The sequence below is a fragment of the Cardiocondyla obscurior genome, linkage group LG12 (assembly GCF_019399895.1).
Source record: "Cardiocondyla obscurior isolate alpha-2009 linkage group LG12, Cobs3.1, whole genome shotgun sequence".
Lineage (NCBI taxonomy): Eukaryota > Metazoa > Arthropoda > Insecta > Hymenoptera > Formicidae > Cardiocondyla > Cardiocondyla obscurior.
This window is the reverse complement of record NC_091875.1, coordinates 1,556,368-1,582,310: the sequence shown is the minus strand read 5'-3', so window position 1 is coordinate 1,582,310 and position 25,943 is coordinate 1,556,368. Positions and strand designations below refer to the sequence as shown.

The following is a 25,943-nucleotide window of genomic DNA, read 5'->3' as shown; positions in this document are numbered from 1 at the left end:
GCGCGACAGAGCCACGCGATGGAAACAAGAAGATTGGAAATTTGCGGCGATCGTATTCCGAAAAGCTTACGTCTTTGATAAAACTGAAGACTTGAATAAAGAAAAAAGAACTTCTCACACGTTCTGAATATTTTTGCGTGCCATGATTAATTCTTGGCGTCCGTCGGACGCGTGTTATTTGACTCGTGTAGTAGGACCGGAACTTTCGGAGCTGAGGAAGAAGGGAGCCACCATTTTGAGTTAATAGCAAACTACCGAGTGGACACACGGTGGGACAAACGATCGCCGAGGTAATTGATTCATAAATGCATATTGCAATTAAATCTATACAATATTATCTTCAACAAATCATACATAAACCTGTTCTTTTATATTAAAATATTTTCCGCTTATATTTCGCGTACGCGATACGATTAAATTTCAAACACGTATTCTATAATTTGAAATTGTCATAGGAGAAAAAGGAAGAAAACAAAAGAGCAAATTAACGTCCCAACTATGCGAGATAAAAGACTGGTTCTCACTCATAACCTCAACGCTCACGTCTGTCAACAATTTCGTAAAGACTTCGATCGACCAGAGGCTTTATCTCGATCCCGGCTCGCTTTTTCCACGTCTGGCTGTTGTGACTGCCGATGGTGATAACTCGCAGACTTCTGACGAGACCTTTCGACGAGGCTCGACGATGAGCTCACGACGGTACGGTATCTCGCCATTCTCGCCGGCATCTCGCTCGAGCTTTTTTTTTTTTATCAGGGGTTGCGGGGTCAGATTCGTCGTGTAATCATATGAGACGCATACGAGGACGCCGCAAATTAAACTGCACCAGCTTACATCACTGTACTGTGAAGTCTACGAGCGTAAGAACGCGCTTCCTGCTCGAGAATCTCGTATTTCCTAAAAAACGTTTGATTGGCAAGCAAGAATAACATCTCGCGCCGTAGGATCAGGTCATGCTCGGCCTCGCTGGCTCTCCGATGGTGAACCTCGGCCTCAGTTTTGCCCTGACGACACTTTTCGTGCCTCTTCTTCTTATCGCATACATAGGTAATTATCTTTACTTCGAATGCACTTCATGGTTTGGATGAGTAAAATACAGAGTCAGACTGAACAATCAACCATTGCTCTCAGCTCTTGGCGCACGTAAGTGCCTCGTTTTGCACTCGCAAAATAGCGACTACAAATAGCAATATTATGCAAAGTTCTTATAAGCTGTAATAAACAAATATTTGATATGTTTAAGTGATGACGTGGATGAGAAGATGTAGAATTCGCTTTGTCAAATGGAAATACCCGGACTACATTGTTGTGGAAGAGAACAGTATTCGTAGCATCTTAGATCAGGGACGCAATCACGTACGTGTTGCGTACGTCACGGACGCAATGCTACGTCGTTTTTTTAATTAATTTAATTAAATAATAATAAAAATTATTATCAAACATCATGATTGTACATAGGGCATCTGTACTCTTCTCGTGCAAGGACGCTCGTTGGTTAAGGGCGTGAGGAATCACTTGGCGCATCTGACGTCGACGAGAAAGCTACTCAAATCCGCTCTATTTACACGATGGGGCGTTTATGTGTGGAAAGAACTCGATTATTTTTCTGTGGATGACCACCTTGCTAACTCGCCTTGCTCTTATCGAGGTCGCCCTATCACTGAGAACAATATTCAGGTCGCCTTTAGGTTTTTTTTCTTTTTCTGTCTTTTTTAAATTAAGTTTTTAATACTCGATTTAAATAAATTAAACAAAAAAAAATTTTTACTTAAATATAGGAAAAAAATAAAACAGACTGTTTAATTTTAAAATATTTATTCTGTTACAGGATTACATAAGCGACGTTACATCGAAGTTTTTGCCAAAGAGACTGTCGCCCTGGCAAGTGCACGTAGTTAATTGCTTTATACGAGGGGAAGAGTCTCAGATATGTCTCGTGCGGGCGCATCATTTGCTTCTGCGACAGGAGCATTTAACTCTGGCGGATTTTTTGCCGTTGAAGCACTCGACGGATAACTGGACTTGTCAAGAGAGCGACTCGCCCTTTACCAATCTGTACACTCAGCCGTCCGCTCTGCCGCGCCTCCGTCAAATGCTTATAGAGAGCTTCAGCAATTATTGGAATGACTTTCTTTACAATAACGATCCCACCGAGCGCCCGGAAATTCTAAAGAAACGTATAGGAATTGTTCAGTGCGTCAAAATTGGAGCGATAGTGCTCGTTTGTACGCTGAAAGAGTTGACCAGGTATTTATGACTACTCAGTCGCTTTCTAATTTGCTGCAGATTTTTATCTTTTATTCGAATCATAATATCGCGATAACATTGCACTTAATTAATCTTGTATTTTAATAATAAATAACTTATTCGCATTTTTTTTTTAGACAGTACCGAAAGTCGGAGGGTTTAAAGTTTCTGGAGCTTTGGTCAATCGTTCGGCGAGAGTCGAGCAAAAGAAATTTCAACGTTCGATTAATACGTAACTCCATCACGAAATCGTTTAATCCGCTAGATTTTTTTTATACGTGCGTCGCCTTGTCTTGGTACGTCGTAATCACATCGTTTCTAAAGACACCTTTGCTGCTCGCACGGGAGCTGCGAGCTCTGCAATCACGACATAGGCACTACTACCCGGACACCCTAATCTATACGCTATCGTGCTATCTTCCGCTCGTGCTTCAAGCAATTCGCGAGACGGTGTCAATCAGCTGGATCGTCGTAACTGCGCCGAAGATCATAATAGAGGAGCTGTTTTTGAAGCACCCGCAGTCGAATCGATTGCAAACCATCTCACCGTGCGGTAGGAAGGTAGTTGCCTGGTCGGAGAAGGTCGACGTCGAACTCGTGCGGAAGATCGCCTACGTGACTGGTGCGACGGAAACGGAGGTTCTCCTGGCGGCTACCGTAGATGCTTTAAAAGAGTATTTCCGTCACTCGGCCATTAGCGTGCCGGAAGATGTTCTGGCGACGGTGAAATACGTGAGCCAGCGGGCGGTGTTCCTGCGGAACCATGAGGCCAGAGGCATTCTATGTCTCGCGTTGCCAACTAGAACGCCGTTATTCCACGACGATCTCATTGAAATACTGCAGGTATTGATGTACGGTATATACGAAAAAACTTACTGAAATCTCATTAACGCGTTATTTTTCCGCAGGTTATTCAACAGAACGTGCATGACGCCCGGTCCCGGCAGCGCGCAATCTACGCCATTACGGCGGCAGAGACGTCCTGCGGACTGATATCGTCCTGCATTCCGTCCGTCGTTCTCAAATTGCTTTTGAACCAACTGTCGAAAAGGTACTCTCTATGTCTAACGCACGTCGATGGGGATTTGCCCGTGGAAGGTGTAGACGGAGCGGTCTACTGGCGGCCACCGCAAGGAAACTGCAGTACATGTCACTAATGCGCCGCATCTTCTATTTTATTTTATTATATCGCACTTATTCGTTGATTAAACAGTGCAACATATATCTTCTGCTTTTAGACATGTCTATGACTTTGCACAGACACGGAAACGGAGTGCGACTTGGCGTAATGGGTGACGCTCTGATAGGTCCTCAGCACTTTATCGTTACCAGAACGTTTCCTAACAGCGTAAAAAACCTCGCCGTCGTTCTAGGCGTTCCTAGAGCGCCCAGCCGAAGTCCAAGTCCTAACCCGCTCAATCCAACTACGTCTCCAGGATACTGAGAGCTAATTGAGACGATTTAGTCACCACAATGGGGCGAGGAAATAGAATTTTTGTTTGCTCAACTGTTTAGGTTGTATATCATATTTTTAATTATTAATTATTAATAGTAGTAGTTACGAAATAAATTTTATTTAACGCAAATAGATTAATTTCGTTGCATTTTGTGGTTGGTACAAAACTACAAATTCGATTAAAATTTTACTGGGACATTTATTATACTGTTATTAATGCTTTTTATATAATAATAATCATCGTTAAGTCGTGCATATTTGTAAAATCAATGAGTAAATCTACGTTTATATGTATATATGTATTCTTTATGCGAAGCAATCATCGGCGTTCGTCCGTTCCATTTCGACTGGTCCGCTGCCGAATATCCTGCGATTCCTCGTATACGGTATGATACCGACCAAGATCCCAGAGACAATAATCCAACCGCCTGCCATAAGAAAAGAGAGCTCCCAAGAACCCGTCACGTCAAAAAACCATCCAGCCAGCGGCGGTCCCAAAAGATTCCCGATTCCCTGACACAACAAGCTGAGTCCGTAAGCGGTGGTGAATCTTTCCAGAGGAATTAACTCCACTAGTATAACGGGGGTGAAACTGAAATTACTGGCGAAAAAGAGACCGAAAGCCGCCGAAGTTGTTGTCAAAAGCACATAATGGTGAGTAAACACAGACATTAATATGGTGGCGATTCCGCAGGCTATTAGGCACCAGGAATATGTTTTACTGACGTTCATCCAAGGCTGATCTCCAGCCCAGCCTAAGACAATCTGGAATAAAAAAAAAAAATAAAAATATGGAAAAAAGAATTCCCAAGAAATGAAAAGAAATTGAGATTACCATTCCGATGGTATTCGTTATGCCAATAATACTGAGAAGATTAGCGGCATCAGACTCATCATAACCGTTTCTTGTCAGGTGCTCCGCCAGGTAAAAATACGGCACAATGAACCACGTAAATAGAAGTATAGTCGCCAGCGACATTAGTAAGAAATGTAGCTCGAAAAACATGGAAAAATCTAATATGCTCTTCAGTAAATCCACCAGCTCGTCGTACCATTTCTGCAAAAAAAAAAAAAAAAAAAAAAAAAAAGGAAGATAGGAAATAAAAAAACGCGTTGCTTGGCTTTTCTAGCGGGAAAGAAATCCATAAGGTACCTGTTCGTTTTCTTTAGCCAGCGTGGTCATACTATTTCTGTAAATATCGGGGCAACTACTTGCTCTCAATCTGTACTTGTGTAGATTCAGAGCAGCGCCACGATACATAACTGAGTTTCTGTGCACTCGGATGTCCTTGAAATAATTGGTGTTAGTGCTAAACTTCCGTCTGAGCCAAGGTATGGAATCCGCTCTGATGACGTTGGTCTGCGTCTGTGTGGTGTGGCGTCTAGACATTGATTTTTTTCTATCGGACGCAACCTAGTAAGAAAGCATTTTTTACTTTAACGTTGCGATGACAAAATAAATTTTTCAAGTGGCGAAAAATCGCGCGAACTCGTAAATTACCGTGCTTGTGATCTCTTTCGCTAGCAAGGGATTCGTTTCCTCCACCTCTTTTTTAGACATTTTTCTGGCGCAAGTGAGTTTTGTCGGCCCCGAATTATATTCTTTTCTCTGCTGCTCGTCGACCGCTTTCGGTTCCGTCGCTCGTTTAAGCCTTCATATAAAAAACATTAAATGTATTAAGTATATTAAATACCGACGACGTGTTAAATCTTCGATGTTATCTTAAAGAGCGAGCGATAAATACGCGTCTTAACAAGAGTTATCGAAACTTGAGTCGAGAAAGAGACTTGTTAAACCCGCATTTTAACTATATGTATCAAACGCGTAGCAAATTAACCTCATTGACATAGTGACACCGCTTTTATTACAAATCTCCCCGGTCGAGTCTTGCAGCTGTTTGTCGGATAAGCTTCTACACAGCAGGAGGCTAGGATAGTTTTCCAGAATGACGGTGTACAGCCTCGAATTAGATAACAGCAATTCCAGCGCTTCCAAGGGTACCTAGAATTCCACATTGATTCATTTTATTAATGCAAAAATCGGCTAGGTTAAAACTAGGTTTTTTTTTTTTTTTTTTTTTTTTTTACCTTTTCGCTCCGCTTCACGAAAGTCGGCAGGTTGACTACACTGGTTGTCTGTCTCTTCGCGCCATTCACAGTCTTCGTGCTCGTGCTTAGGTTTTGCAGAAAGTACTCGGGTGCCGCGTCGTCGCTTCTCAACAACTTTCTGAGTTCCTCAACTCCCGGAAATTCGTCAGACGAGCCGGCGTTCGAACGGCCATACAGCTTTCTCGTTGGAGCTTGGTCCTGTTTGCGCTGTTCCTGGATCCACCACTCAGGGTCTCTCATTACGGCGCCCGCAACGATCATGTTGAAAAAGGTACCGGCCAGGAGCAAGCAGGCGCCCCGCCAGCCGTACTCCTCGATGAAATAGGCCGTCATCGGGGCGTAAACGAACGTGCCGATTCCCGTGCCGCAGGCACCGAGGCCCACGGCCAAGGTTCGCTTTTTGTCAAACCAGAAGGCGATGCTAACCACTGCGGTGACGTAGCAGAGACCTAGACCTAAACCAGCGATCACACCGAAGGTCACGTACATCAGCTCGATGGTGTTGCTGAAGACGCTCAAGATAAAGCCCAGCCCTGAAATTAAGCCGCCCAGAATGGTCATCTTTCTGCAGCCGTAGCGATCGACGAGAGCAGACATGATCGGCCCGGACAAAAGCGGCACGGCCATGAAGAGCGAGCCGATCCAGGCGGTCTTGGATTTCGACGCGCCGAACTCGTGAAGAAACTCAATGTAGAGCAGTCCGAAGCTGAAGGATACTCCGTCCGCCACCATAGAGATCACCAAGGAAGCCAGAACGACCACCCAGCCCCAGCCGCCGTCGGGCACCTTCGGCTTCTCGCGCTTTGTCTCTCTGGTTCCGATAAAGCTCGTTGAATCCTCTCGCACCGAGATGCTGAAGGAGTCGATAGAGTCCTTGACTTGCAGGTTAATTCTCGCTTGCTTAGACTTTTCCTCGTAAGTTACTAACTCTTGAATTTTGTTTGAAATGCCATTCCAGTCCATCGGTGTCGTCTCGACTAGCTTAGGTGGTTCTGGCAAGTCGAAGGATTTTTCCGCTGCGTTGGTAGAGTCCAGACTGGTTTCGCATACATGGCAGGTCTTCAAGGCCAAGCTGGCGTCGTCGTCCGAGTCAATACTTTGCTGCAGAGAGTTGGAGCAGACCGCCGGGCTGCCATTTCGCCAGCCAACTAGCGGAGCTCTTCTTGGTTGGTGATGGTTGCTCTGGCTCTTCTTCAGGAGCGCATCTTCTTTTCTGATACTTGCAACGCTCGCTATGCTTCCCTCTGAACACTCTTCGTCGTTGTTATTCTCGTGCTTGCAGCTTTCACTGGTTCCATCGTTTCCATAACTTCTTTCGCATTCCATTTCAGGTTCCCGCGGGACAACGTGTCCCCGCTGCGCAGCCGTTCCTCTAGATGTAAGTGATGGCCGAGTGAATCCAACGGCGCCGCCAGCCCTTCAGCCCTTGGAACTCGGTGGGAAGATAACCACCTGGTCCTCCGGTTACCATATGGACCCTCGGGACTATCTCGGACAAGTCGCGGAAAGTCGGCCGCGTCGAATTGCGCGGCATACACGCGCCGGGCTCGAGCCGCTCGTCCTGCAAACCAACACCCCGTGAAGACCTCAACTATCAACCGGTTATCCAGGTAGAAATCAAAAGCGATAAGCAAACGAATAACAAATCGACTGGAAAAATCTAACAGCGATTTATCTATTGTCAGACGCAAATAAAGTTTTTAAATTGCAAATTGTCGCCAATATCGGCTGGTTTTATTTAACTTTTGTTTTTATTTTTTAGCTCATGTGAACGAAGATTACTTAAGAACAACTTGACAACGAGTTAATTAAAAGAAATGCATTTAAAAAATTGGGGAAGGCATTAGTTCGAAATAACGACGATTACAGGAGAGCAATGAAATTCTCGAGTGTTGGCGTAAGTAATTACTGTACAGCCGCGACTAAACAGAGAAAATCGGATTAGGTAATTCTTAGTCGGCCAAGTTGCCAATTAACTGATGAAGTCTAGCACAATTGCTAGCGCTCGATTGAATCAATCAAGCTGCGAAACAACAAGTTATTTATGTGACGTCTTTATTCTTTTCAAGATCATTGCCTTTGACATTTTACGTTGCAGAAGCTGAAAAGTTGTCGCCTTCTCTCCGCAAGTTTTCTTGCTACGCGGACATACTTTAGAAAAACGTCTTCGTCATGCGCCAGGGTGCGAAGTTTCCGAAAGTCGATGTATTTATTATTAGAAGTCCTTCTACAGACGGCAGTCTAATAATACTTTAGTATTACACAACTATCGACCTGCGACGTAAGTTAAACATTTTTTGGCAATCGCCATCAATGATATGTATTTATAAGTCCATTTTAACGAGAAGTGCTCCGTTCGATCCGTTTCGAGCTTCACGCAAATTTCTCATTCTGTTTTATTTAAACCCAATTATTACCATTGAAATTTCTTTTATTATTTTATGCAAAATTTCAGCTTGTCCCAGTCGCCTCCTAAGCTGGAAACTTTGTCACGAAAGAACACAAAGTTTTTCTATAAAATTATTTCAATTATCTCTTCATGGAAAATAAGTAATTACAGAATATAAGTGCCACAGTGGAAATTTGCGTTTGAAACGACGTAACAATTTACAATTGCCGTGTAAAAATGAAGGAGTTGTCTGCATTTGCAGGTAAGATAATGTACAGTACTAATTTACGGATTTGATAATTATATTTGCTGCTATGTGCATACGCATAACGAGAAAAGGCAGTCAAAATGTAGTTTTTAACCAGTTATTTGGTATATAAATGTATGCTAGGCATAAGTGATGAATCACGAACAAAAGAACTGCATAGAATTCCAAAATGTTTTATATATACATATATTTTTTATATATGGTTAAGTAAACGCAAGTGGAAAAGTACGAAAGCGACTGGTTGGAGTAATACAAGAGTCGCCAGAAGGGTGTGATCACCATGGAGACCGACCGGTCGATTTCTCTGCATGAAAATGTCCGTCTCGACTAAAACACAAAGTAGAGGCAATTAAACTTTCGATGGAATTCATATTTCGGATGCAAAGATTAAAATATTCCGTAAATTTGACATTTTATGTATAATATTGCCAATAGATTAGCGTCGGTAAATAAGTTTAACTCGAGAAAACAATCGTTTGTTGTTTTTATAGCTGGAAAGGAAATAACGATATAGTTTGAACATTGAAGAATGTTTCTAATACTTTAAATAAGTCATTTCCATCATTTAAGTGGCATAATTAATTTGAGAATTTTTATCGCTCGCCTATTTATCTATTCCAGACAATTTTTTTTTTCTGTGACTACATAATTTCTTTTTTTTATAGAACGTTTTAAACTGGAGTTTTCGGCCAGCTCACAAAGTTCCGAGGAAACGTTTGTTCTCTTACATTTTTGATGCAAATCGCAATATCACTTATCTAGAATATGCGTATGCATGTATGTGTACGTGCACATTGAGTCACCGATTAAATACTCGGCTATTTCGGCCTGATACTGCGGGACATTGTCCGTAAATGTGATGTACTGATAACCGTGCACACTTCACAAAAATTATATCGTACATCAATTCATTTTGACGAGTATAACTAACGAAACTTTATCGCCGATCCCAGGTATCTATCATCTTAATTGTCTTTTAATCAGAATGCACCTTGGTTCGCTTTCGCAATTTCAACCTACTTTTAAAAAAAATAATTCAATAAATTCCAGAAATAATGGTTTATATTATACACATTTAAATATATAATATTAATTATATATTATATGCATTTAAATATATAATATCACATACGTTTAAAAAATTTGACACTAAAAGTTTTAATTTGTAAGGATTAAACCAAATTTGTACATTTATAATTTTGACATCATACTCTCCGATTATTAATTAGTTTTTATTGCCTTTCATGTTATGCCACTAGTTTTACTTTCTAGTTTAGCTACGTTACGTCAATAATTTTTCTTAAAAAATGAATTATTAATTACATTAATTTATTTTTATTTTAGCATCAAATGTAAGTAACGCGTTGTGAAAGTCCCAGCGCAGAAAATTTCACAAAACACATTCCGAAGTTCGTCCAGAAGAAGTCAAAACAGCTCGCAGCTCATAATGGTAAATTTTAAACCGCAGCTTGCCGCCAGTTTTTACCCTCATCTCGATGGGATTAAATAAACACGGTACACATAATCATTAACAGTCACATTTATTATCTAACACTGTATTAGTACGAACCAGCGAGTTTATTTCTGCGATAAATATTCGACTTGCTTGAAATTTCAGGTTTCCGGTAAAATACGCGATAAAATGTCTGTTCATGAATGGCGATAAGCAGAATGCGTCTCTGAGCCGAGGGATAGATAAATAAGGCACGTTTTCGAGGTGTGCGTGCAATTCGCGGTACGTGAGTGCCCAAGAGATTTCGAGAAACGATACGATTCAGAATAGCTACAAAAGGTGTAAGTAATGGAAGTATACTGTACATATAGAAAGATGTTAATCGTCTGTTAGAATTGCACATGCTGCGATTAAAGTCAGCGGCTGGCACTTTGAAAATGCTGAAGGAGTCGCCGGCAGGAGGAGGAAAAGGCGAGAAAAGCGCGGAGGTTGCGGAGGGAGTTGGAATGCGTGCGTGAGATGCTGTTAAAAGATTCGCATTCGCTCGATGGGCTTACCAGCAACGGGCTCGCGCGGATATTCGTCGGAGCTGTGGAATACTCCGTGTGGACCAGTATGAGTCTCGTTCGCGTTTTGCGCCTTTTAATCGCAGCGGTTGCGGTTACATGCATTAATCGCGCTCGGCGACGGTCCCGGTTGCTGTTCGCGTGACCGCCTTGGCTGAGGACACCCGGTACACTGCGCGGACCGCAGTTCAGGAGCCTCGACGGCCTACGTCATAGGATAGGAAAGGTTCTCGCCGTCGCACCTGACCCGAGCTGAACGGAGCACGCGTCGCGTGTCGGTCGCATCGCGCTCACGCGCCTCGTCTCGCCTCCCTCTGGCGCCGCGCCGCCAACCGTCTGATTCTGTCTCTGTCTCTCTTTCATTGTCTGTCTGTCTGTCTGTTTGTCTGATTAGCTGTCTCGCTTTGTTTCTCGTGGATCCTTGTCTCGCCTCGTGGGTGTTCGCCCCACCCATCGCGCCGCGTTGCCTTGACTCTGTTTGACTCACATCTCTGGGAAGCGAATAGCGACTGCCTCCCAATGCCAAAAACGCGATACCAACAATAAATTGATAAACGAGCCGATCGATCCGGTCGGATCTCGTATCTCCAGTTACGCGATTATGTATGCATGTATATATACGCACGCACGTGTATGACGTTCGCGTGCTCCATCGCGACCATTTAAATCCCCTTCCAAGCGATATTTTTGCAGGACTCGATTCTTAATCTTACGTATTTAATATAATGTTTTTTTATAAAGAATTTTAATATAATTAATTTTTTTAATTAAATAAGTATGATACGAAAAGCATTGTTAAATATCGCGTTCAATAATTAAAAAGTTATAAGTTGCGATATGCATTAAATTAGCATTTGAGCCTTCTTAATCTTATCGATGGCTACTAAGCCAACCATGCAATTAAATACTCTTGTCAGCAAAACAAAATCTCGCCTCTTCTTTTTTCGTTTCAAGTTCAAGCAAAAAACGAAGAGCGTACAGTCTTGAATTAAATACGATTAAGTTTTACGCTGAAATTTTGTCTCTGTTTCAGATCCATGTGCCGATTTAACTTTCGCTGTCGCGAAAGTTTTTCGTGGTGGGTTCGAGGCGACCAGAATAGCTTTTTATATGTAAGAGCGGAAATATATTGGAAAAAAACAAGAAAAATGACCGATCGATAAAATTATCTTCGTGACGTCGTAGAGCGATATACTGCCATCTAACGCTATCAAATGCGATTTTGTTTGGATTTTTCACTCGGTAAATCAGAATGTTTTGCTTAATAATTATGGAAAATTCCAAATTAATATTGTCAAATTAATATTGAAAATTACTTGTTTTGAGTAGCAGAACCATTGTAGTTCGGTATTTTAATACTGGAAATAAATAAAATAAATATTATAAATTATTTTATACAATAATTTTGATACGCAAAATAAATAAGTACTCAAAATAATTAATTTTTTATCCCATTAACACTTAAAATACTTAATTTCACTATTAATTCAACAGTATTAATTTAGAATTTTCCATTAAAAAATTAATCATATCGAAAGAGCTCGACTGCGATAAATAAATTTTCTAATTTAAACTAACGTTTAAATAATATTTTAACAATCAAAAAATAAAAGCTAAATGAGTCAACGACAATCAAGTCTCGAAAAATATTCACCTTTTACGGTCCCGATCACAAGCGTACAGGCAGAGTCTCAGATCCGAATGGTTCTCGCACAGCGGGTTGAATGGGACTGCGAAATAAACGAACGCCATATGACCGAAAAACTATGACGATATATTTATTCGGCTCGTTTTCGCACATTTTCCAACGCGGCGCTCTCCAACGGTTATTAAAACCCGAGCCGCGTTCTCGGTAGAGACTGACGTTGGCTAGGAATTCATATGTACACCTTGCACATAAGACTATAATCATACAGAGTCATGCCTTCAGTACTTAAGTCAACAAGGGCGCCCGAAATGGGTAACGTTTTCGCGCCAATATCGTGACACGTGCACTTAGTTCGGACGCAGGACGCCGGGTGTGTTAATTAAGAACGCTAATAACGAGCTAATTAACAAGTAGAACTGCTGTAGGTAAACTTGATAATCGACAAAACTCTTGAGACCTTTTTTTTCACCAGCATCGTCAAAGTTGTGGACCTAGGATTACAATCAACATGACGCCACGAACGATTTGAAGCCGTTCTTTTCTTGTTTTTCTTTTCCTGCTTATTTATTAATTTTTTTAATATGTGTTAAAAAGGAAAGAGAAAAGAAATGCTTCAAATTGTCTGTGAAGAGATTTAGTAGCTTGACTTACAAGAATTTTACATAGTATAAGTAAAATTTTTTATGTTTACTCGGTTTCTCTTTTCTAATTTTTTTTTTTTTTAATTTTTTATTTTTATTGGAAGGAATCGCTCCGAGATCTTCTTTCCCACATTCCTCCTCGACATTTCACTAAAAATCCTTACTCATCCATCACAATGAACGCAAATCGCCACTCGCGTCCCGTTGCTCGTCTTAGTGATTATCGCTTAATATTATCCGGCGACTCGATATAGTAAATATATGAAATACACAGTTTTCTGCTTTTTTCTTTTTCCTTTTTCTTTTTTTTAATATTAAAATATTGCTTTGCATTCATTCTCGATAGACGCCGTGTAAGGCTACGCACGCTCGCGATGTAATGTGATGTAATGCAAGCGTGTTACATACACTGTTGGGAAATCAGATTTATTGCACTCTCGGGATCTGCGGGTGGGCTTGGACACAACGTCGGACACGAGGCGCTATTTATGCGCGGAGAAAATTTTATGGTAAAAATTGCTATGGAGCCACAGCAGTTGTGGACCATCGAGAAATTACAAGATTTAATCAGACAGAAATAATTTTATACTGATAATTAGTGTAGTGCCTAAGAGTCCAGGATCATTAAGAAATTGTAAGATTAAATATTGTCGGTACCCATTATCGGTACTGTCTGTTACATAATTTAAACTTATAATTTTAAAGTGATCTACATGACACCGTAGTAATTTTTAGCATAAAATTCTCTCGCGTGTCTAATTTAACCTGCGATCGGTACGCGACGCCTTCGTAATATCAAATTATACGCTGTTATATTACAATGTATGCGGTCGGTCCGGTAACTCTAACGAAGAACATTCGAAACTCGCTTGTTCGCCTAAATGGTCTAACATTATCAACATCAGTGAAAGCATTAAATACACCCTTCGTACTTTGTTTCTCCGTATAAAGGCCTCGTAATGTTACACGTACGCGTACTCTTCCTATTACTAGAATAGATATCTTTGGAATATAAAATTCTTTCCTTGAACGAATGGGATCGGTAATACCTAAAATATCGTAGCGGCGATTTTGACTAGTTTGAAGAAATCTCTATACAAATGACGTCGCCACCGCGACACCCGGCAAAAGATGATAGTCCGGCCGAGTAATATTCCGAGATAAAGACTCTTCGTCGCCAATGTTCTACCGTCGCGCTTCGCGTTAATACTTTTATCGCTATTATAATTTTCATTCATTATTACGTACGATTAGAAACCGCTGCAATAATCACGTCGTGCCTTCGTACCGTATTATTTCTTTTAAACAGAAAAGTAAAAACGCGATTGAGACTTTAAATAAATTAATACGTATGCAAAATAACATTCTGATAACGAAGGTAGTAAGTCTACTTTCATCTTGCAAAACCGATAGAGAAGAAAATGTACAATCACAGAAATTTATACTTATGCCTATTGCTTAATCATGATTTCTTTACCAAATACACACATCACGCAATTGTTACAGCCATATAGCAAGATATTGTACTACTTTTGCAAAACTTGTGAATTTGATTAGATTCTGATTTAATTTTAGTTGTATTTAAGAACTCATATTAATCAGAATCAGAAATTCCACAATAATTGCAAATGTAACACTTTTGTTAAACGCAACAACTACATCTCCTTTTATTTAGTCTTTAAACGCATTGACGTTTTCATTCCACGAAACGTAATTAACTTAAACGCAGACAAAATTAAAAGTCGGTTTGTTGAAATATAATGAATTAAATTTTATAACGCGTATGAGTGGCTAGCAACCTTCGTATGCGAAGAACACGCGTCGCGCTAAGGCGTAAAGTTCGGGGTGGACAGCGTGGTGACTAATTTATAATATTTGTTCGCGTTACCCAAACGTGGGGGGATAACTTGTCAACCGTAAGCTGTACAGTTTAGTTTCGGATACGATTCGCCCGATGAGAAAACGAAGGCTGTACGCGTGCACGAGACTCACATGTCTTTTTTTCGGTACACAATCCACATCAGAGCACCAACTGTGTCAATTCACTAGGTGCACGCGCGGCCTCGATCGCTGACGGTATCCTGAGATTCGGAATTATACTTATCTACTAGTCGTTGCCGTGCGAAAAATATATGCATGACCGTTCGCAGCTTCTCCGACCCGTCGCAAGCGGCACGTTCCTAGTTTGTACACGCATTTTATACTGCGCTACGCTATGGAAAGTATTAAAAAACGGGGGCCGCGCTGCGCGCTTGAAGTAATCCTGTTTGCGCCACGCGTCTAAGATTGAGGACCACCTGATAACTTCCGTGAAACTCTAGTAAAGCAACGACTGATGGAGCTGAAAAGCTCTGCCGCGACGTTCCTCGAGTCGCTCGCAATGATCATCACGGGGAGTCGATGAATTATAATTATAACTACGTAATTACACCACAGCCGGCTCGAGCGACTCGTGAGTAGCGTGTCGCCAATGGAATGACACTGTCGTGAAGTTAAGGGGCGATTCTCGCGTCACAATTCATTTGATGTCGCTTGATACCGCGATTCCAGTTACACGCTGTTAATCGTATTGAAATCTTTGTTGGCGGCTGGTCCCCCGGCCTCGTTCCGCCTGTACTTTCGGTACAGGCCGATCGAAGGCATCACCAGCAGCAATGCGCCGCTTAACGCGATAAAAAGTCCCGCTAGGTAGAAGGACAAATCGTACGTTCCCGTAATATCGTACAACCAACCTGAAAAAAAAAGTTTAATTAATTTTAAATCATTATCAGCTCCTACAGTATTTTTATTAAACTTAATTCGTATAAACGAGAAAGTTACACGTTGCTCAGATTAAGACTCACCAGCTAGCGGAGGGCCCATGAGATTTGCAACTCCTTGGACCAGCAATAAAAGACCGTAAGCGTTCGTAAATCTCTCCAAGGTAATCAGCTCGACAAGAATGATGCTCGTGAGGCTGTAGTTTGCCGCGATAAATAGTCCAAAGGCACCAGAGATTGCACATAAGGTGTAGTAGTCGCGGATAACGACCGGTATCAGAGCGGTAACGGTACCGCAGAGTGCCATGCACACCGCGTAGACAATTGATGCGTTCACCCAGGCCCTGTCGCCGGCCCAGCCTAGGAGAATCTAAAAAAAAAAAAAACAAGATAATTTTTAGTATTTAATTACCGGATAAATATCAGGTCGCTAAACGCCAGTCTGCCGCATACCTCGCCCCCCATATTAGCGATTCCGATCACCGAGATCAACATAGATGCATCCGTCTCGCTGAATCCGACCTCGATCGCGTTGTCCGTCAGATAGACGTAAGGCACGTCGTACCATGTGTGCAAGAGAAAGTTGCTGACGGCGAACAGTAAAAATCTCGGGTCGGCAAAGTACGAGAAATCCAGCATGTCGACGATCAGGTCCCAGAACTCCCAGAGCCCGGCGTACCAAACGAGCTTCGTCTTGGCGATCGTGGTCATCGAATTCCGATAGATATCTGGGCAGCTCGAAGCCCTCAAGCGGTACCGGTTGATGTTGAGCATAGCACCTCTGTAAGTCAGGCTGTGCCGATGCATTCGAATGTCCTTCAAGTAGGCGGTGGGCAATCTTCTCGGTTGCTCCGATGTGCTGGACCGTCTCAGAGAAATATTAGAGTCGATATTCTTCAGCCACCACAAGTACGCCGTGCCCACCGAGTGGTGCTGCTGCTGCTGCTGCTGCTGTGGCGGCGGCGGCGGCGGCGGCGGCGGCTGCTGCGGTTGCGGCGGCTGCGGCTGCCGTTGCTCGCCGTGCATAACCTGATCGTCATTGTTTTTATTCTTGTCTTTGTCTTTATCATCGGCCGTTGCTCGCAACTCAATCAGCGGGTAGACGTAATCCAGCGGCGTAGATATAAACCGGGCTGAAGGTGTGCTCAATTGATCGTGCAAAGCCCCGGAATCGCTAAAGCTCCTCGAGGATATCAAGAGGCTCGGATAATTCTGTAGCAGAACGTTGTAAACGGTCTTGTTGGTACTGAGCAGCTCTAGCACCTCGAGCGGCACTTTTTCCCCGTTCTTCACGAAAGTAGGTAAGTTCACCAGGCTCGAGAACAGCTTCTCGCCGCTCTCCTCGTCGCCTCCGTCCTGCGAGCGCAAGTTTTCGATGATCATCGCGTTGGCTGATGCAAAACCTCGCTTAAAGTCAGCATGCGGCGTTTGCATGGTCGTATTCGCGGAGCTCGTCGCGGAGAATGAGTCGGCGCTCGAGCTCTGCACCTTGGACCTTTTCTTCTCCCGATTCTTCCTGCGTTCCTGAGTCTTCGCCTTCGCCCGCGTGGTGGTCCACTCTAGATCTCGCATCAAGCACCCGCACACGGCAAGATTGGAAAACAATCCCGCCAAAATTAACGTGGTGCCCCTCCACCCGTACTCCGCGAGAAGATACTGCGTGATAGGCGCGAACATGAAAGTCCCAATCCCGCTGCCGCAGACTGATAGCCCGGTGGCGAACGATCTCTTCTTGTCGAAGTAGTACGCCACGATCACCACCGCTGCAACAAAACACAGAGACAATCCGAAACCCGAAACGATGCCGAACGTGAAGATGAGAACTTCCATGGAGTTCGCGTACGAGCTGACGACGAAGCCGGCCGTCGCCAAAACGCTACCGGCCACGGAGACCTTCCTGCATCCGTAGCGATCAGTGAGAAAGCTCGCCACCGGCCCGGACAGCAACGGCATTGCCAGAAAGAGGCTGCCAATCCAGGCGGTCTTCGATTTGCCTTCGCCGAAGTAGTTTAAAAATTCGACGTAGATCACACCAAAGGAAAAGGTGATGCCGTCAGCGATCAGATTCACCATGAAGGAGGCCGCGACGACGACCCAGCCCCAGCCGCCGTCGGGAGGCCTGGCCTCGCAGAACTGTCCCTGGAAGCTGGAGTTGTCCTCCGAGCTGCTGGTGGTGGAAGTGGAGATCGACGGGCTTGGGTGCGGCCTTTCCTCGGGCGTATGCCGCTGCTGCTTCTGCGACTCCTTGTTAAACTGCACGTGGTGCTGCTGCTTGTCTTCTCGCGGCGACTTGCCGTTCACCAGCCGCTCGGTACTTTTCTCCGTCGACGAGTGGCTCTTGGACGACAGGATCCTCGTGGGCGAGCCGAAGATCGTGTCTCTTTCCGCGTAGACGTTTTTCAGCTTCTGCGGACTAGTCGCGTCCTCTTTGTAGAGACTGTTGGGCCTCTTCGGTGAGCTCTGCGTGTTCTGCGAGGCTTCTTTCAGCTCCTGGCGCGCCTCCCGACGAATCCTGGAGCCCGACTGCTCCGCTGTATCGCTCGAGTCATTCTCCACGAACCTAATTTCTTCTTCCTCCCGCGGGTCTTCCAAGGACTCTGAATTTCTTTGAAAACTGTTAGCGTGATCCAGCTCTCGAGTCGAGTTTAACTCTGCGACGATCGTCTTTTCGTCTAGACTGCTTGTCACGCACGAACCTTCGTTGGCACCCTCCTCATCGTCGCCCGCATTGAGTTGCCTCGTGTCGCTCATTGAATTCTGCTCGTCGGCTCTGGTCTGCCTATCTTCATCGTTGAACTTGGTCCACTCGGCCATATTGAAGAAACAGAGACGAAGATTAAGAGACGCTCACCTCTCCTCTCTTTCCCTTATTCTTTTCAGGATATCAAAATACAACTTTCCTCTGTGAGAGAATCGGGCCTGTACGACATGCACTTAGACACACACACACGTACCAATCACACGCGATAACAAAAAGCTGAACGCCGCGTTTTGTGAAGAAACAATGTTGGACTTTTCCTCCCTGCGCGAAACGGTCGGTTTAATAGAGATCTAGTTTCGTCCTTGACTTAAACAACGGTAAACAAGGCCACTCGTAGAGCTGCCTGGTGAACTGACGACGCAACGGTAAGAGGGATGCTGACGACCAGGTCGACGTAATGTTGTCTGGCGATTGGCAGCCCGCACCCGGTCGACCATGCAACGGCCCACCACCATTGCAGTCGCGGCTCCGGATTCTCCAAGTCCAAGTGGCACTTTGATTACTTGCGACCGCCTCCTCCTCCGCGAAACGTTCATCAACCCAGGCACCCATGCGGCGACACGTGCTGCTTCGATTCTCGCGTTGTATTCTGCAAGAAAAAGGGAATGCAAAAAGGGCTAACTGAGTAACACGTGCGAGATCAACGAAAGAAGCGAAAGTAAAAATGTCCAAAAGTATAGAAGAAAAAAAAAAAAAAAGAACGTGCGAGAAATAATGAAAATTTAAATAAGCAGATAAAAGAGAACAGAAAAAAAAAAGAACGTGCGAATAATAATAAAAAGAGACAGATTAAATAAGGATTAAGTGAACAACGAAAAAGAGAAGAAAAAGATAAGCGGAAAATGATAAAGATCGGCGCGTAACTTCTTAAGCACTAAAAATCGCAATTAAACTAAGATAAACTAAGCTAATCTGTTGTAAACTATTATAAGATTAAAAAATTAATATATTATATAATATAGGATAAACAAAAATACTATTATAAAATTAAATACTTTAAATTAATAATCTTGAGATAATTCACAACCATTTAAGTTATTAATACGTCATAGTAATTTTTAGTACAAAATTTTCTCGACGTAAACCGGTTTAACTCTGCTAAATTTGTTTATCATATAATCATACGCTTCTATCTTTCTTCCTAAGCAAAGAAAAATAGATGCATGTTCATCTGACAGGCAAAATCACCAAAAATTTAAAACAATTGGCATCGAAAAGGACAATACGAGCAACGTTTATACATTGTTATTGCTAGCCACGGTTTCTGCGATATTCCCCAGAGCACTTTTTACAAACGATGTATTTTATTTGAACGCGAGGTGTAATAATCGTCGCGAACGAAAACGACGCGCGGTAGGATGGGGAAAAAAAGCGAGCCGTCTCGTACGGCTATATTTAATCGCTAAAGTAACATTCTCGAGCATTATTAGACGTTCCAAGTTCGATGTTTGGCAAAGACACTCGGCAGTGTGATTCGCTTCTGGCATTTCGTAACCGGCCGAAGTAGCTCGAGTTAGTAGAGTCAGCGATTATAAATGAAGCTCATTGTGTATGAGTTGCTATCAATTTAAGGATTTAACGGTGGCCACGATGATCACGCGTGTATCATACGATCTTCTTTCCTTCTTCTTTCAGACCGTCCACCCGCGATCCGCAAAGTCTGCGAATTCTTCTGAAGGGCTTCGATCACCGGCGCGAAATTTCAAGGGCGCGTAGATAGTAAAGGGTCAGTGTCGACGCAATACTTGAAGGCTCAACTTCGAACACAGACGGAAGAGAACGTTTTATTCCCAACGCCGACAATTAAACCGCCTTTCTTTCTTTTCGTTTCTTTAAGAAGACAAAAGCTGCAGAAGAAATTCAATACTAGGTATCGAAATTTTTACAATTTTTTTAAATTTATGTATTACAGACTAAGTTAGTGTTAAAAAGCCCGACGTTATATATATTAAAATTTCTTCTAGTTGTCAAAATTAATCGTGAATTTAGCGCCGACCTAGATCTCACAGAGTTACTTAACTCACAATCAGAGGAAGACGACCATTTAACTTTTTGCGTGGAACCTTAACACGCAAGTGCTGTATATTACGCGTAAATACTCGTGGCACAGAAATTCGCGAAGAATGTGTACGAAAACTGCCAATTCAAGCTCCACGCGTAACAATAAGAAGCCCGATATATGTCGATAAAATGGGATATCATCCAACGAACGCACGGAAATGTTTCGGATCTAGAAATTAAACTGAATGTAATTTAAGTTCCTTTGCATAAATTCTGAAATAATAACTAAAAATAAGCAACTCTAAGAATTAATTTAGGATGATTTAGGATATATTATTAGCGTAGAAATGGCTTGTCGACGAAAATGTAAAATAAATCCGAGAGATAAATACTGCAAAAACAAAAATTAAATTAAATAAGATAAAATGAGATAAAACAAAATAAATAGACAAAATGAAAATGAAAAGACAAAGAAGAACAGTTTTCACGAGATTAATTCGAAGAAGTCTGATAAAACTGATGTCCGATTTTGTACTACACAGCTATCAAGTAACGCGATAGAGCCGTTATCGAAAATTCAAGAGTGCGAGAATTTTTTTTTTCACTGATGTTTAATTAGAGATTACTTCTTTTGGTTCGAGAAACTTTTAAGTTCTTCTTCGGCAGATAATTCGAAACTCGTTTACTCATGTACGATATGTATATCGACGAAAAAATAGGCGCCTCTGCAGAATTTTACGCAATTCTCGTCTTAAGATCCGTCGTCGTGGTCCACGATCAAACGTTTATACCGTTTTCATATTAATCTTAGAATATGGTCGTCGCCTCATAATCCTAATTTTGTCAATACATGATTGATGTGTGCGCATTTAATCACGCGACTTGCGTTTTAATCAAGCGCTAAGAGAAAAAAATATAGTTACTTTCGGAACAACCATAGTTTTACGATGTAAAGCTTATGAGCTGCGAGTAATCTCGTGTTGGTTGAATTCGATACGTTTTATAAAAGTAAATTGATAATACACGTCGAATCGTACGTTACGAGCGTGTCGTGCACAAAAGATAAGATAAGGCATCGATGAATTAATGAACGATTTTTAACGATTCGCTGACGACGTGTTAAAGCGATTAGTTGTCCGTTTAACGCGCCACGTTTCATTCTTCTTGTCTTCTTCTCTTTCTTTTTCGAAAAAATGTAGTGATTGATATTGCTAACTTTTGAGTGAAACAGTGAATATTTGTGGTTGGAAATACCATGAAATTATAGTTGAGGTCAAAAACTAATTAATTTTTTCTTTTTAGGGTAATTATATGATGTCTAATGGCAAACAAAACTGTACTCAAGACGATTTTCACCGTAAGAATGGATTACGAAAACTGGCCTGCATCCACGATAGTCAACATTGCCGTTGGACGAAAACGTACCCGTGACGGATTCGATGACGTGACGCTCCAGGCGATCGTAGTCGCGTTAAAAGCGCAATATATATTTTTCGCCGATTTTTTTTACGAAATAAGCAGCTTAGCTCGAAGTCGCACGCTATCGAGATAAGAATACAGTCACTTTTGGACTCGACCACAATTTTATGATATTTCTAACGATAAATATGATTGGGTCAATTGTGAAAATAACTAAGTTACAAAATTATGGCTGTGTCCAAAAATAACTGTATTTTCTCAACTTTATCATATTTATCGTCAGAAATATCACAAAATTACGGTCGAGTTCCAAAGAGACTGTATTCTTCTCTCACTGTACACTTCCAAAAGCGATTATCATATTTTAAAGTGTCGCAAATCGATCGGCGGCCTCGTCGATCGGATCAATACCGATTGGCGGGCAACACTCGCGTCTGCGGCGCGACTCGAGCTGCTAGAAGTACGAGATAAGCGGCAGAGAAGCTGACGAACCATAATGGACGGTGGCAAGAACCGGGTACTTGGCGTTATCCGTGTTGCTGCGTGCTCTCGGTGCGGCGGGATGCGGCGCGATCGGTCCGAAAACGTTGCGCTCTAACGTCAAACTAATATTGGAAGGTCGGTCGTACTCGGACCGTGCTACCGCTTGGCCTTTGCGCGAGGTCGAGCACCCGCGTTCGCGAGACGGCAAAATCTCCAGGTTCCGCGAAATCTCATCGCCGGAGAGAACGAGAGCCAGAGAGGAAGGGAGAGGGATCGGGGGGGGAGGGAGGAGGGGAGGTAGAAAGAGAGAGAGAAAAGATGATAGGCACGTACGCGTTCGATCAATGACGAATCCGCTATCCGCAAACTCGTTAATAAAAAGGGGAAAATAGTAATTTATCAGCAAGTCTCTTTCCCTCTCTCTCTTTCTTTTCTAATCCGTCATCGCATCCGCAAAACGGTATCTTCCATCTTAGGGTTTGATGAAAGAAATCCTCCGCGCGGAGAGATCGACCCTGCCTCGCCGGCAAGTCGCACGTACAGAAAGATGACCGGGCTAATACTGATAGCTGCTACTGTCGCTGATACACATATGACCGTTGGCTTTGAGCGCGTTTCGCTGTGACGTCACTGCGCGCGGCAATCTTCGACGGCGAGGAAGGCCTGTTCCTCCGCGGGATACTGCTTCGCACGCTGATTTATCGGGGAAAGGCGTTTCACCGATGGATCGGTATAATAATAGTAACGATTGTCATCCCGACTGTCTTTATTAGACTTAGATAAATTGTATATCGGATAGAAGCGATGACATGCGGTTTTTAAGCAGCTTTTTAATTTATATAACAATGTGCTGAGCGACCGCACTTTGCAGCTTCCACGAGAGCTTATCGTGCGACTTGTAGAATCGTACAGATAAGAAGAAACTGCTTTCTTCCGTTGCTCACACCGCTTCGGTATCTCTGGCCAAGTTTTAAATCGTAGCACGATATATTTTTCAACATTTGAGTCTTTATCATTGCTTGGCCGATTGATAAAGTTGAGATTACTTTTTTTTTTTTTTCCACTTGAAATTATAATTGAACGATCATAAGTATCGCATGATATAACGCGAAATTACTTGCCGTAGGTTTCCGAGTATCGTTTACGTGTTCTGAAAGAAAAGCGTAGTTGCTTTGGAGGCCGACCATAATCTTATAATATTTTTAATAACAAATATAATATTATCAATCATATTTATTGTTAAAAATCTCATAAAATTATGGTCGAGTCCAAAAGTAATTATATTTTTCTCTCAGCGTACGGACCGAGTTATTTATTAATTTTATTATTTTGTCCATGAGATTCTTTCAATGAACGAGCAAAATGCACTGAATTGGAAATAAAACTTTTTATTGCCCGTAATAAAAGTATCTGTATCTGAAACTTAGAATTAATTCATGTATAAAGCTTAGCCAGAGATAACCATAACAACTGTACAGTAATATCTTATCTTCGTACGTGCCTTTTGTATGAAAACGACGATACTGCGAACACATCACGTGAGAAGCTCATTCTTCTCTCGTATTCAGCACGCATACACGCGTATGAGCGCACGTGCGTGCGCGTTTTTTTAATATTTCGTCCTTATTATTCCTATTATAAACGAACAGATGACTTAAGACGAGATGCATGGAAAAAAAAAAAGCAAACGTGGCGCATCAATATTGAGAGACGCAGCCGTCTCTTCCGCCAAGTGTAGACTAAAAATGAAACGGATCCTGTATATACGCAAAGAATTGTGTACTTGGAATTATAATGTTGCAGTAGTTGTGGAGTATCAAAAAATTATAAGTCTAAATGATGCTGTCGCAGATAATGGCTAGCATAGCTAAATTAAATACTAGATTAAATACTGTAATAATTTAATCTTGCGATTCCCTGATGGTCTGCAACTACTGTGACACCATAATACTTATTGTTAACACAAAATTATCTCTGCGTAAGAAAGCTCGATGGCTGAGCCAGTCATTTTATTTTCAGAGAAGGTGGTACTTTTATTTTCCGACCGTTCCGCGGCGATTATCTTGTTTGCCTCTTTCTCTCCCCTGCTCGTTAAATGTTTTTTTTTTTTTTTACGCGGAGATTCGCATGTCCTCTGGAAATTTCCTAAGTTCCTGCGGTCTCGAGGAACTGCTTTACGATTATTGTGCCGCACAAGCTTTCCGTACACTCGAGCGAGATGTGTCAGAGATGTATCGCGTCACGTGTTTCATTCGCTTCTTCATTACGCGGGATTTTCCCGATAAACGGTGACCGTGATGCCGTAAATGCTTTGTCTTTTAGCAAATTGCGATAAATACGTGTATATGTATTATATGTGTATTATATGCATGGAGAAAATTCCATCGGTCATTAATTCGCGGATTATTGTTCTAAGAAATTTAGAGAGTTTATTATATCGTAGAACTGCGTTCTTTATTTTCGAAATCTTTTTTTTTTTTTTCTCTCTCTCTCGAATCTAACTTCCGTGCGTTTTTAATGCAATTGTGATCTGTTTATCGGCTCGATCGGGGGAATCAGATAATGCTGCTCGATTCACAAAACCATTGGAGCTTAATGAACGATTGACAAATTTAATTTATCGTAGATTAAAAATATCGTAATTAATAGCAGGAAGTAAATAAATGATAATATTGTTATTTATAGCGTTATCTATAAAACAAATCAATGCTATTCTGTCGGAAGTGTTACAATTATAAAAAAAAAAGGAAGCAGAAACTGTTAGATACAAGAATGCACATTTGCATTTAGAAAAAAAAAATATTTAAACAATTGTACAGTATTAAAACAATTTTTACTGTAATATGCAATATTACTCAGGGCGATTAATTCGCCAGGACAGTGGGGCCTTTCCTTGCATCAGGTGACCCAAGGAATACCGGGGACCTAAAGCCCTGCGCCCGAAGCCAAAGTGCAAAGCAAGCTCCGCGAGAAGCTCACGCGTTTAACGCCGTCGGATCAGCTGGTTGCGTTACCACAACTGCAACGGCTGTTATTGATCGGATGGCGCCTCGCACAGCGCGTGTTACGCGTGTAACGGGCGGCCATGCAGCAGCGGCGTGCGCGCGGCACATTGGCCCCCTCTAATCTGTTCGCTAGTCCACTATCGCAGATAAAGAAAGCCGCTTTAAAGAAACCGCCGTACTCACCGATGACCGCTTCGTCGCCTCCCTTTCTCTCTTCCGGGACCGATGCTAAAAAACCGGAACGAGCCGCATGGCACGCGAGACCAACTCGCCGATGTACGTGTGAATGTGTGTGGCGGCCCGAGGGCGACTACTCCTCGTCTTCGGACCTTCGGAGTATTCGAGGATTGCCGCAAGAAGTAGCGAGCCTCAGAGATCGGTGCGGAGGATCGGCAATCGAGAGGGGGAGCACTCGCGGCGGAAGCGACGAACTCTCTTGAGAGAGATCGGAACCGAGCACGCACGACACGCACCGGGAAACTAGTCCTCTTGGACTCGCGGTTCCCGTTTGCGCGGCGGAGAGCCGCCGAGGGTGAATTTTGACCGATCGACTGCGCGCGCAAACGCGCACTTCGCCCGCCAGTCGGCGCGCATTGAGGTATTTTCGCTCTTCTCAAGTCCCCTCGGCCTGCTCGCGCCTCGCGAGCTGTCGCTGCTCCTTTTTTTACTCGTCGTTGGAAAGGAACGGTCATGCTTTCCTTCGTATCTGCGGCGATCTCATTAAAATTAAGATTTACC

General features: G+C 42.7%; 3 protein-coding genes across 9 annotated transcripts; 1 reads left to right on the top strand and 2 right to left on the bottom strand.

The window, feature by feature from the left end:
• The first annotated feature begins 151 nt into the window (after nt 1-151).
• LOC139106865 (uncharacterized) lies at nt 152-13,053 on the top strand. Of its 6 annotated transcripts, XM_070663896.1 has the most exons (18): nt 152-290; nt 456-699; nt 757-1,047; nt 1,244-1,356; nt 1,459-1,677; nt 1,829-2,247; nt 2,385-3,090; nt 3,156-3,396; nt 3,486-3,762; nt 4,020-4,357; nt 7,144-7,422; nt 7,575-7,709; nt 7,911-8,093; nt 8,268-8,463; nt 9,135-9,422; nt 9,814-9,984; nt 10,088-10,263; nt 11,522-13,053. In XM_070663896.1, exons 3-9 carry the CDS (start codon nt 954-956, stop codon nt 3,689-3,691), a joined length of 1,998 nt encoding a protein of 665 aa, XP_070519997.1. In that variant the 5' UTR covers nt 152-290; nt 456-699; nt 757-953; the 3' UTR covers nt 3,692-3,762; nt 4,020-4,357; nt 7,144-7,422; nt 7,575-7,709; nt 7,911-8,093; nt 8,268-8,463; nt 9,135-9,422; nt 9,814-9,984; nt 10,088-10,263; nt 11,522-13,053. The 6 variants fall into 6 exon arrangements, with proteins under 6 accessions (XP_070519997.1, XP_070519998.1, XP_070519996.1 ...); XM_070663897.1 differs by having other exon boundaries at nt 152-699; nt 9,814-9,919; XM_070663895.1 differs by having other exon boundaries at nt 152-699.
• On the bottom strand, nt 3,883-7,144 carry LOC139106863 (monocarboxylate transporter 14). Its single transcript, XM_070663893.1, has 6 exons — nt 5,792-7,144; nt 5,542-5,705; nt 5,205-5,355; nt 4,857-5,117; nt 4,539-4,760; nt 3,883-4,468 (listed from the first exon to the last, which is right to left on the bottom strand). Exons 1-6 carry the CDS (start codon nt 7,136-7,138, stop codon nt 4,010-4,012), a joined length of 2,604 nt encoding a protein of 867 aa, XP_070519994.1. The 5' UTR covers nt 7,139-7,144; the 3' UTR covers nt 3,883-4,009.
• Nucleotides 12,242-25,728, bottom strand: LOC139106862 (monocarboxylate transporter 9). 2 transcript variants are annotated; one of them, XM_070663890.1, is made up of 4 exons: nt 25,389-25,728; nt 15,990-18,886; nt 15,621-15,906; nt 12,242-15,509 (listed from the first exon to the last, which is right to left on the bottom strand). In XM_070663890.1, exons 2-4 carry the CDS (start codon nt 18,348-18,350, stop codon nt 15,328-15,330), a joined length of 2,829 nt encoding a protein of 942 aa, XP_070519991.1. In that variant the 5' UTR covers nt 18,351-18,886; nt 25,389-25,728; the 3' UTR covers nt 12,242-15,327. The 2 variants fall into 2 exon arrangements, with proteins under 2 accessions (XP_070519991.1, XP_070519992.1); XM_070663891.1 differs by lacking the exon at nt 25,389-25,728 and adding an exon at nt 22,210-22,347.
• Between the last annotated feature and the right edge of the window lie 215 nt (nt 25,729-25,943).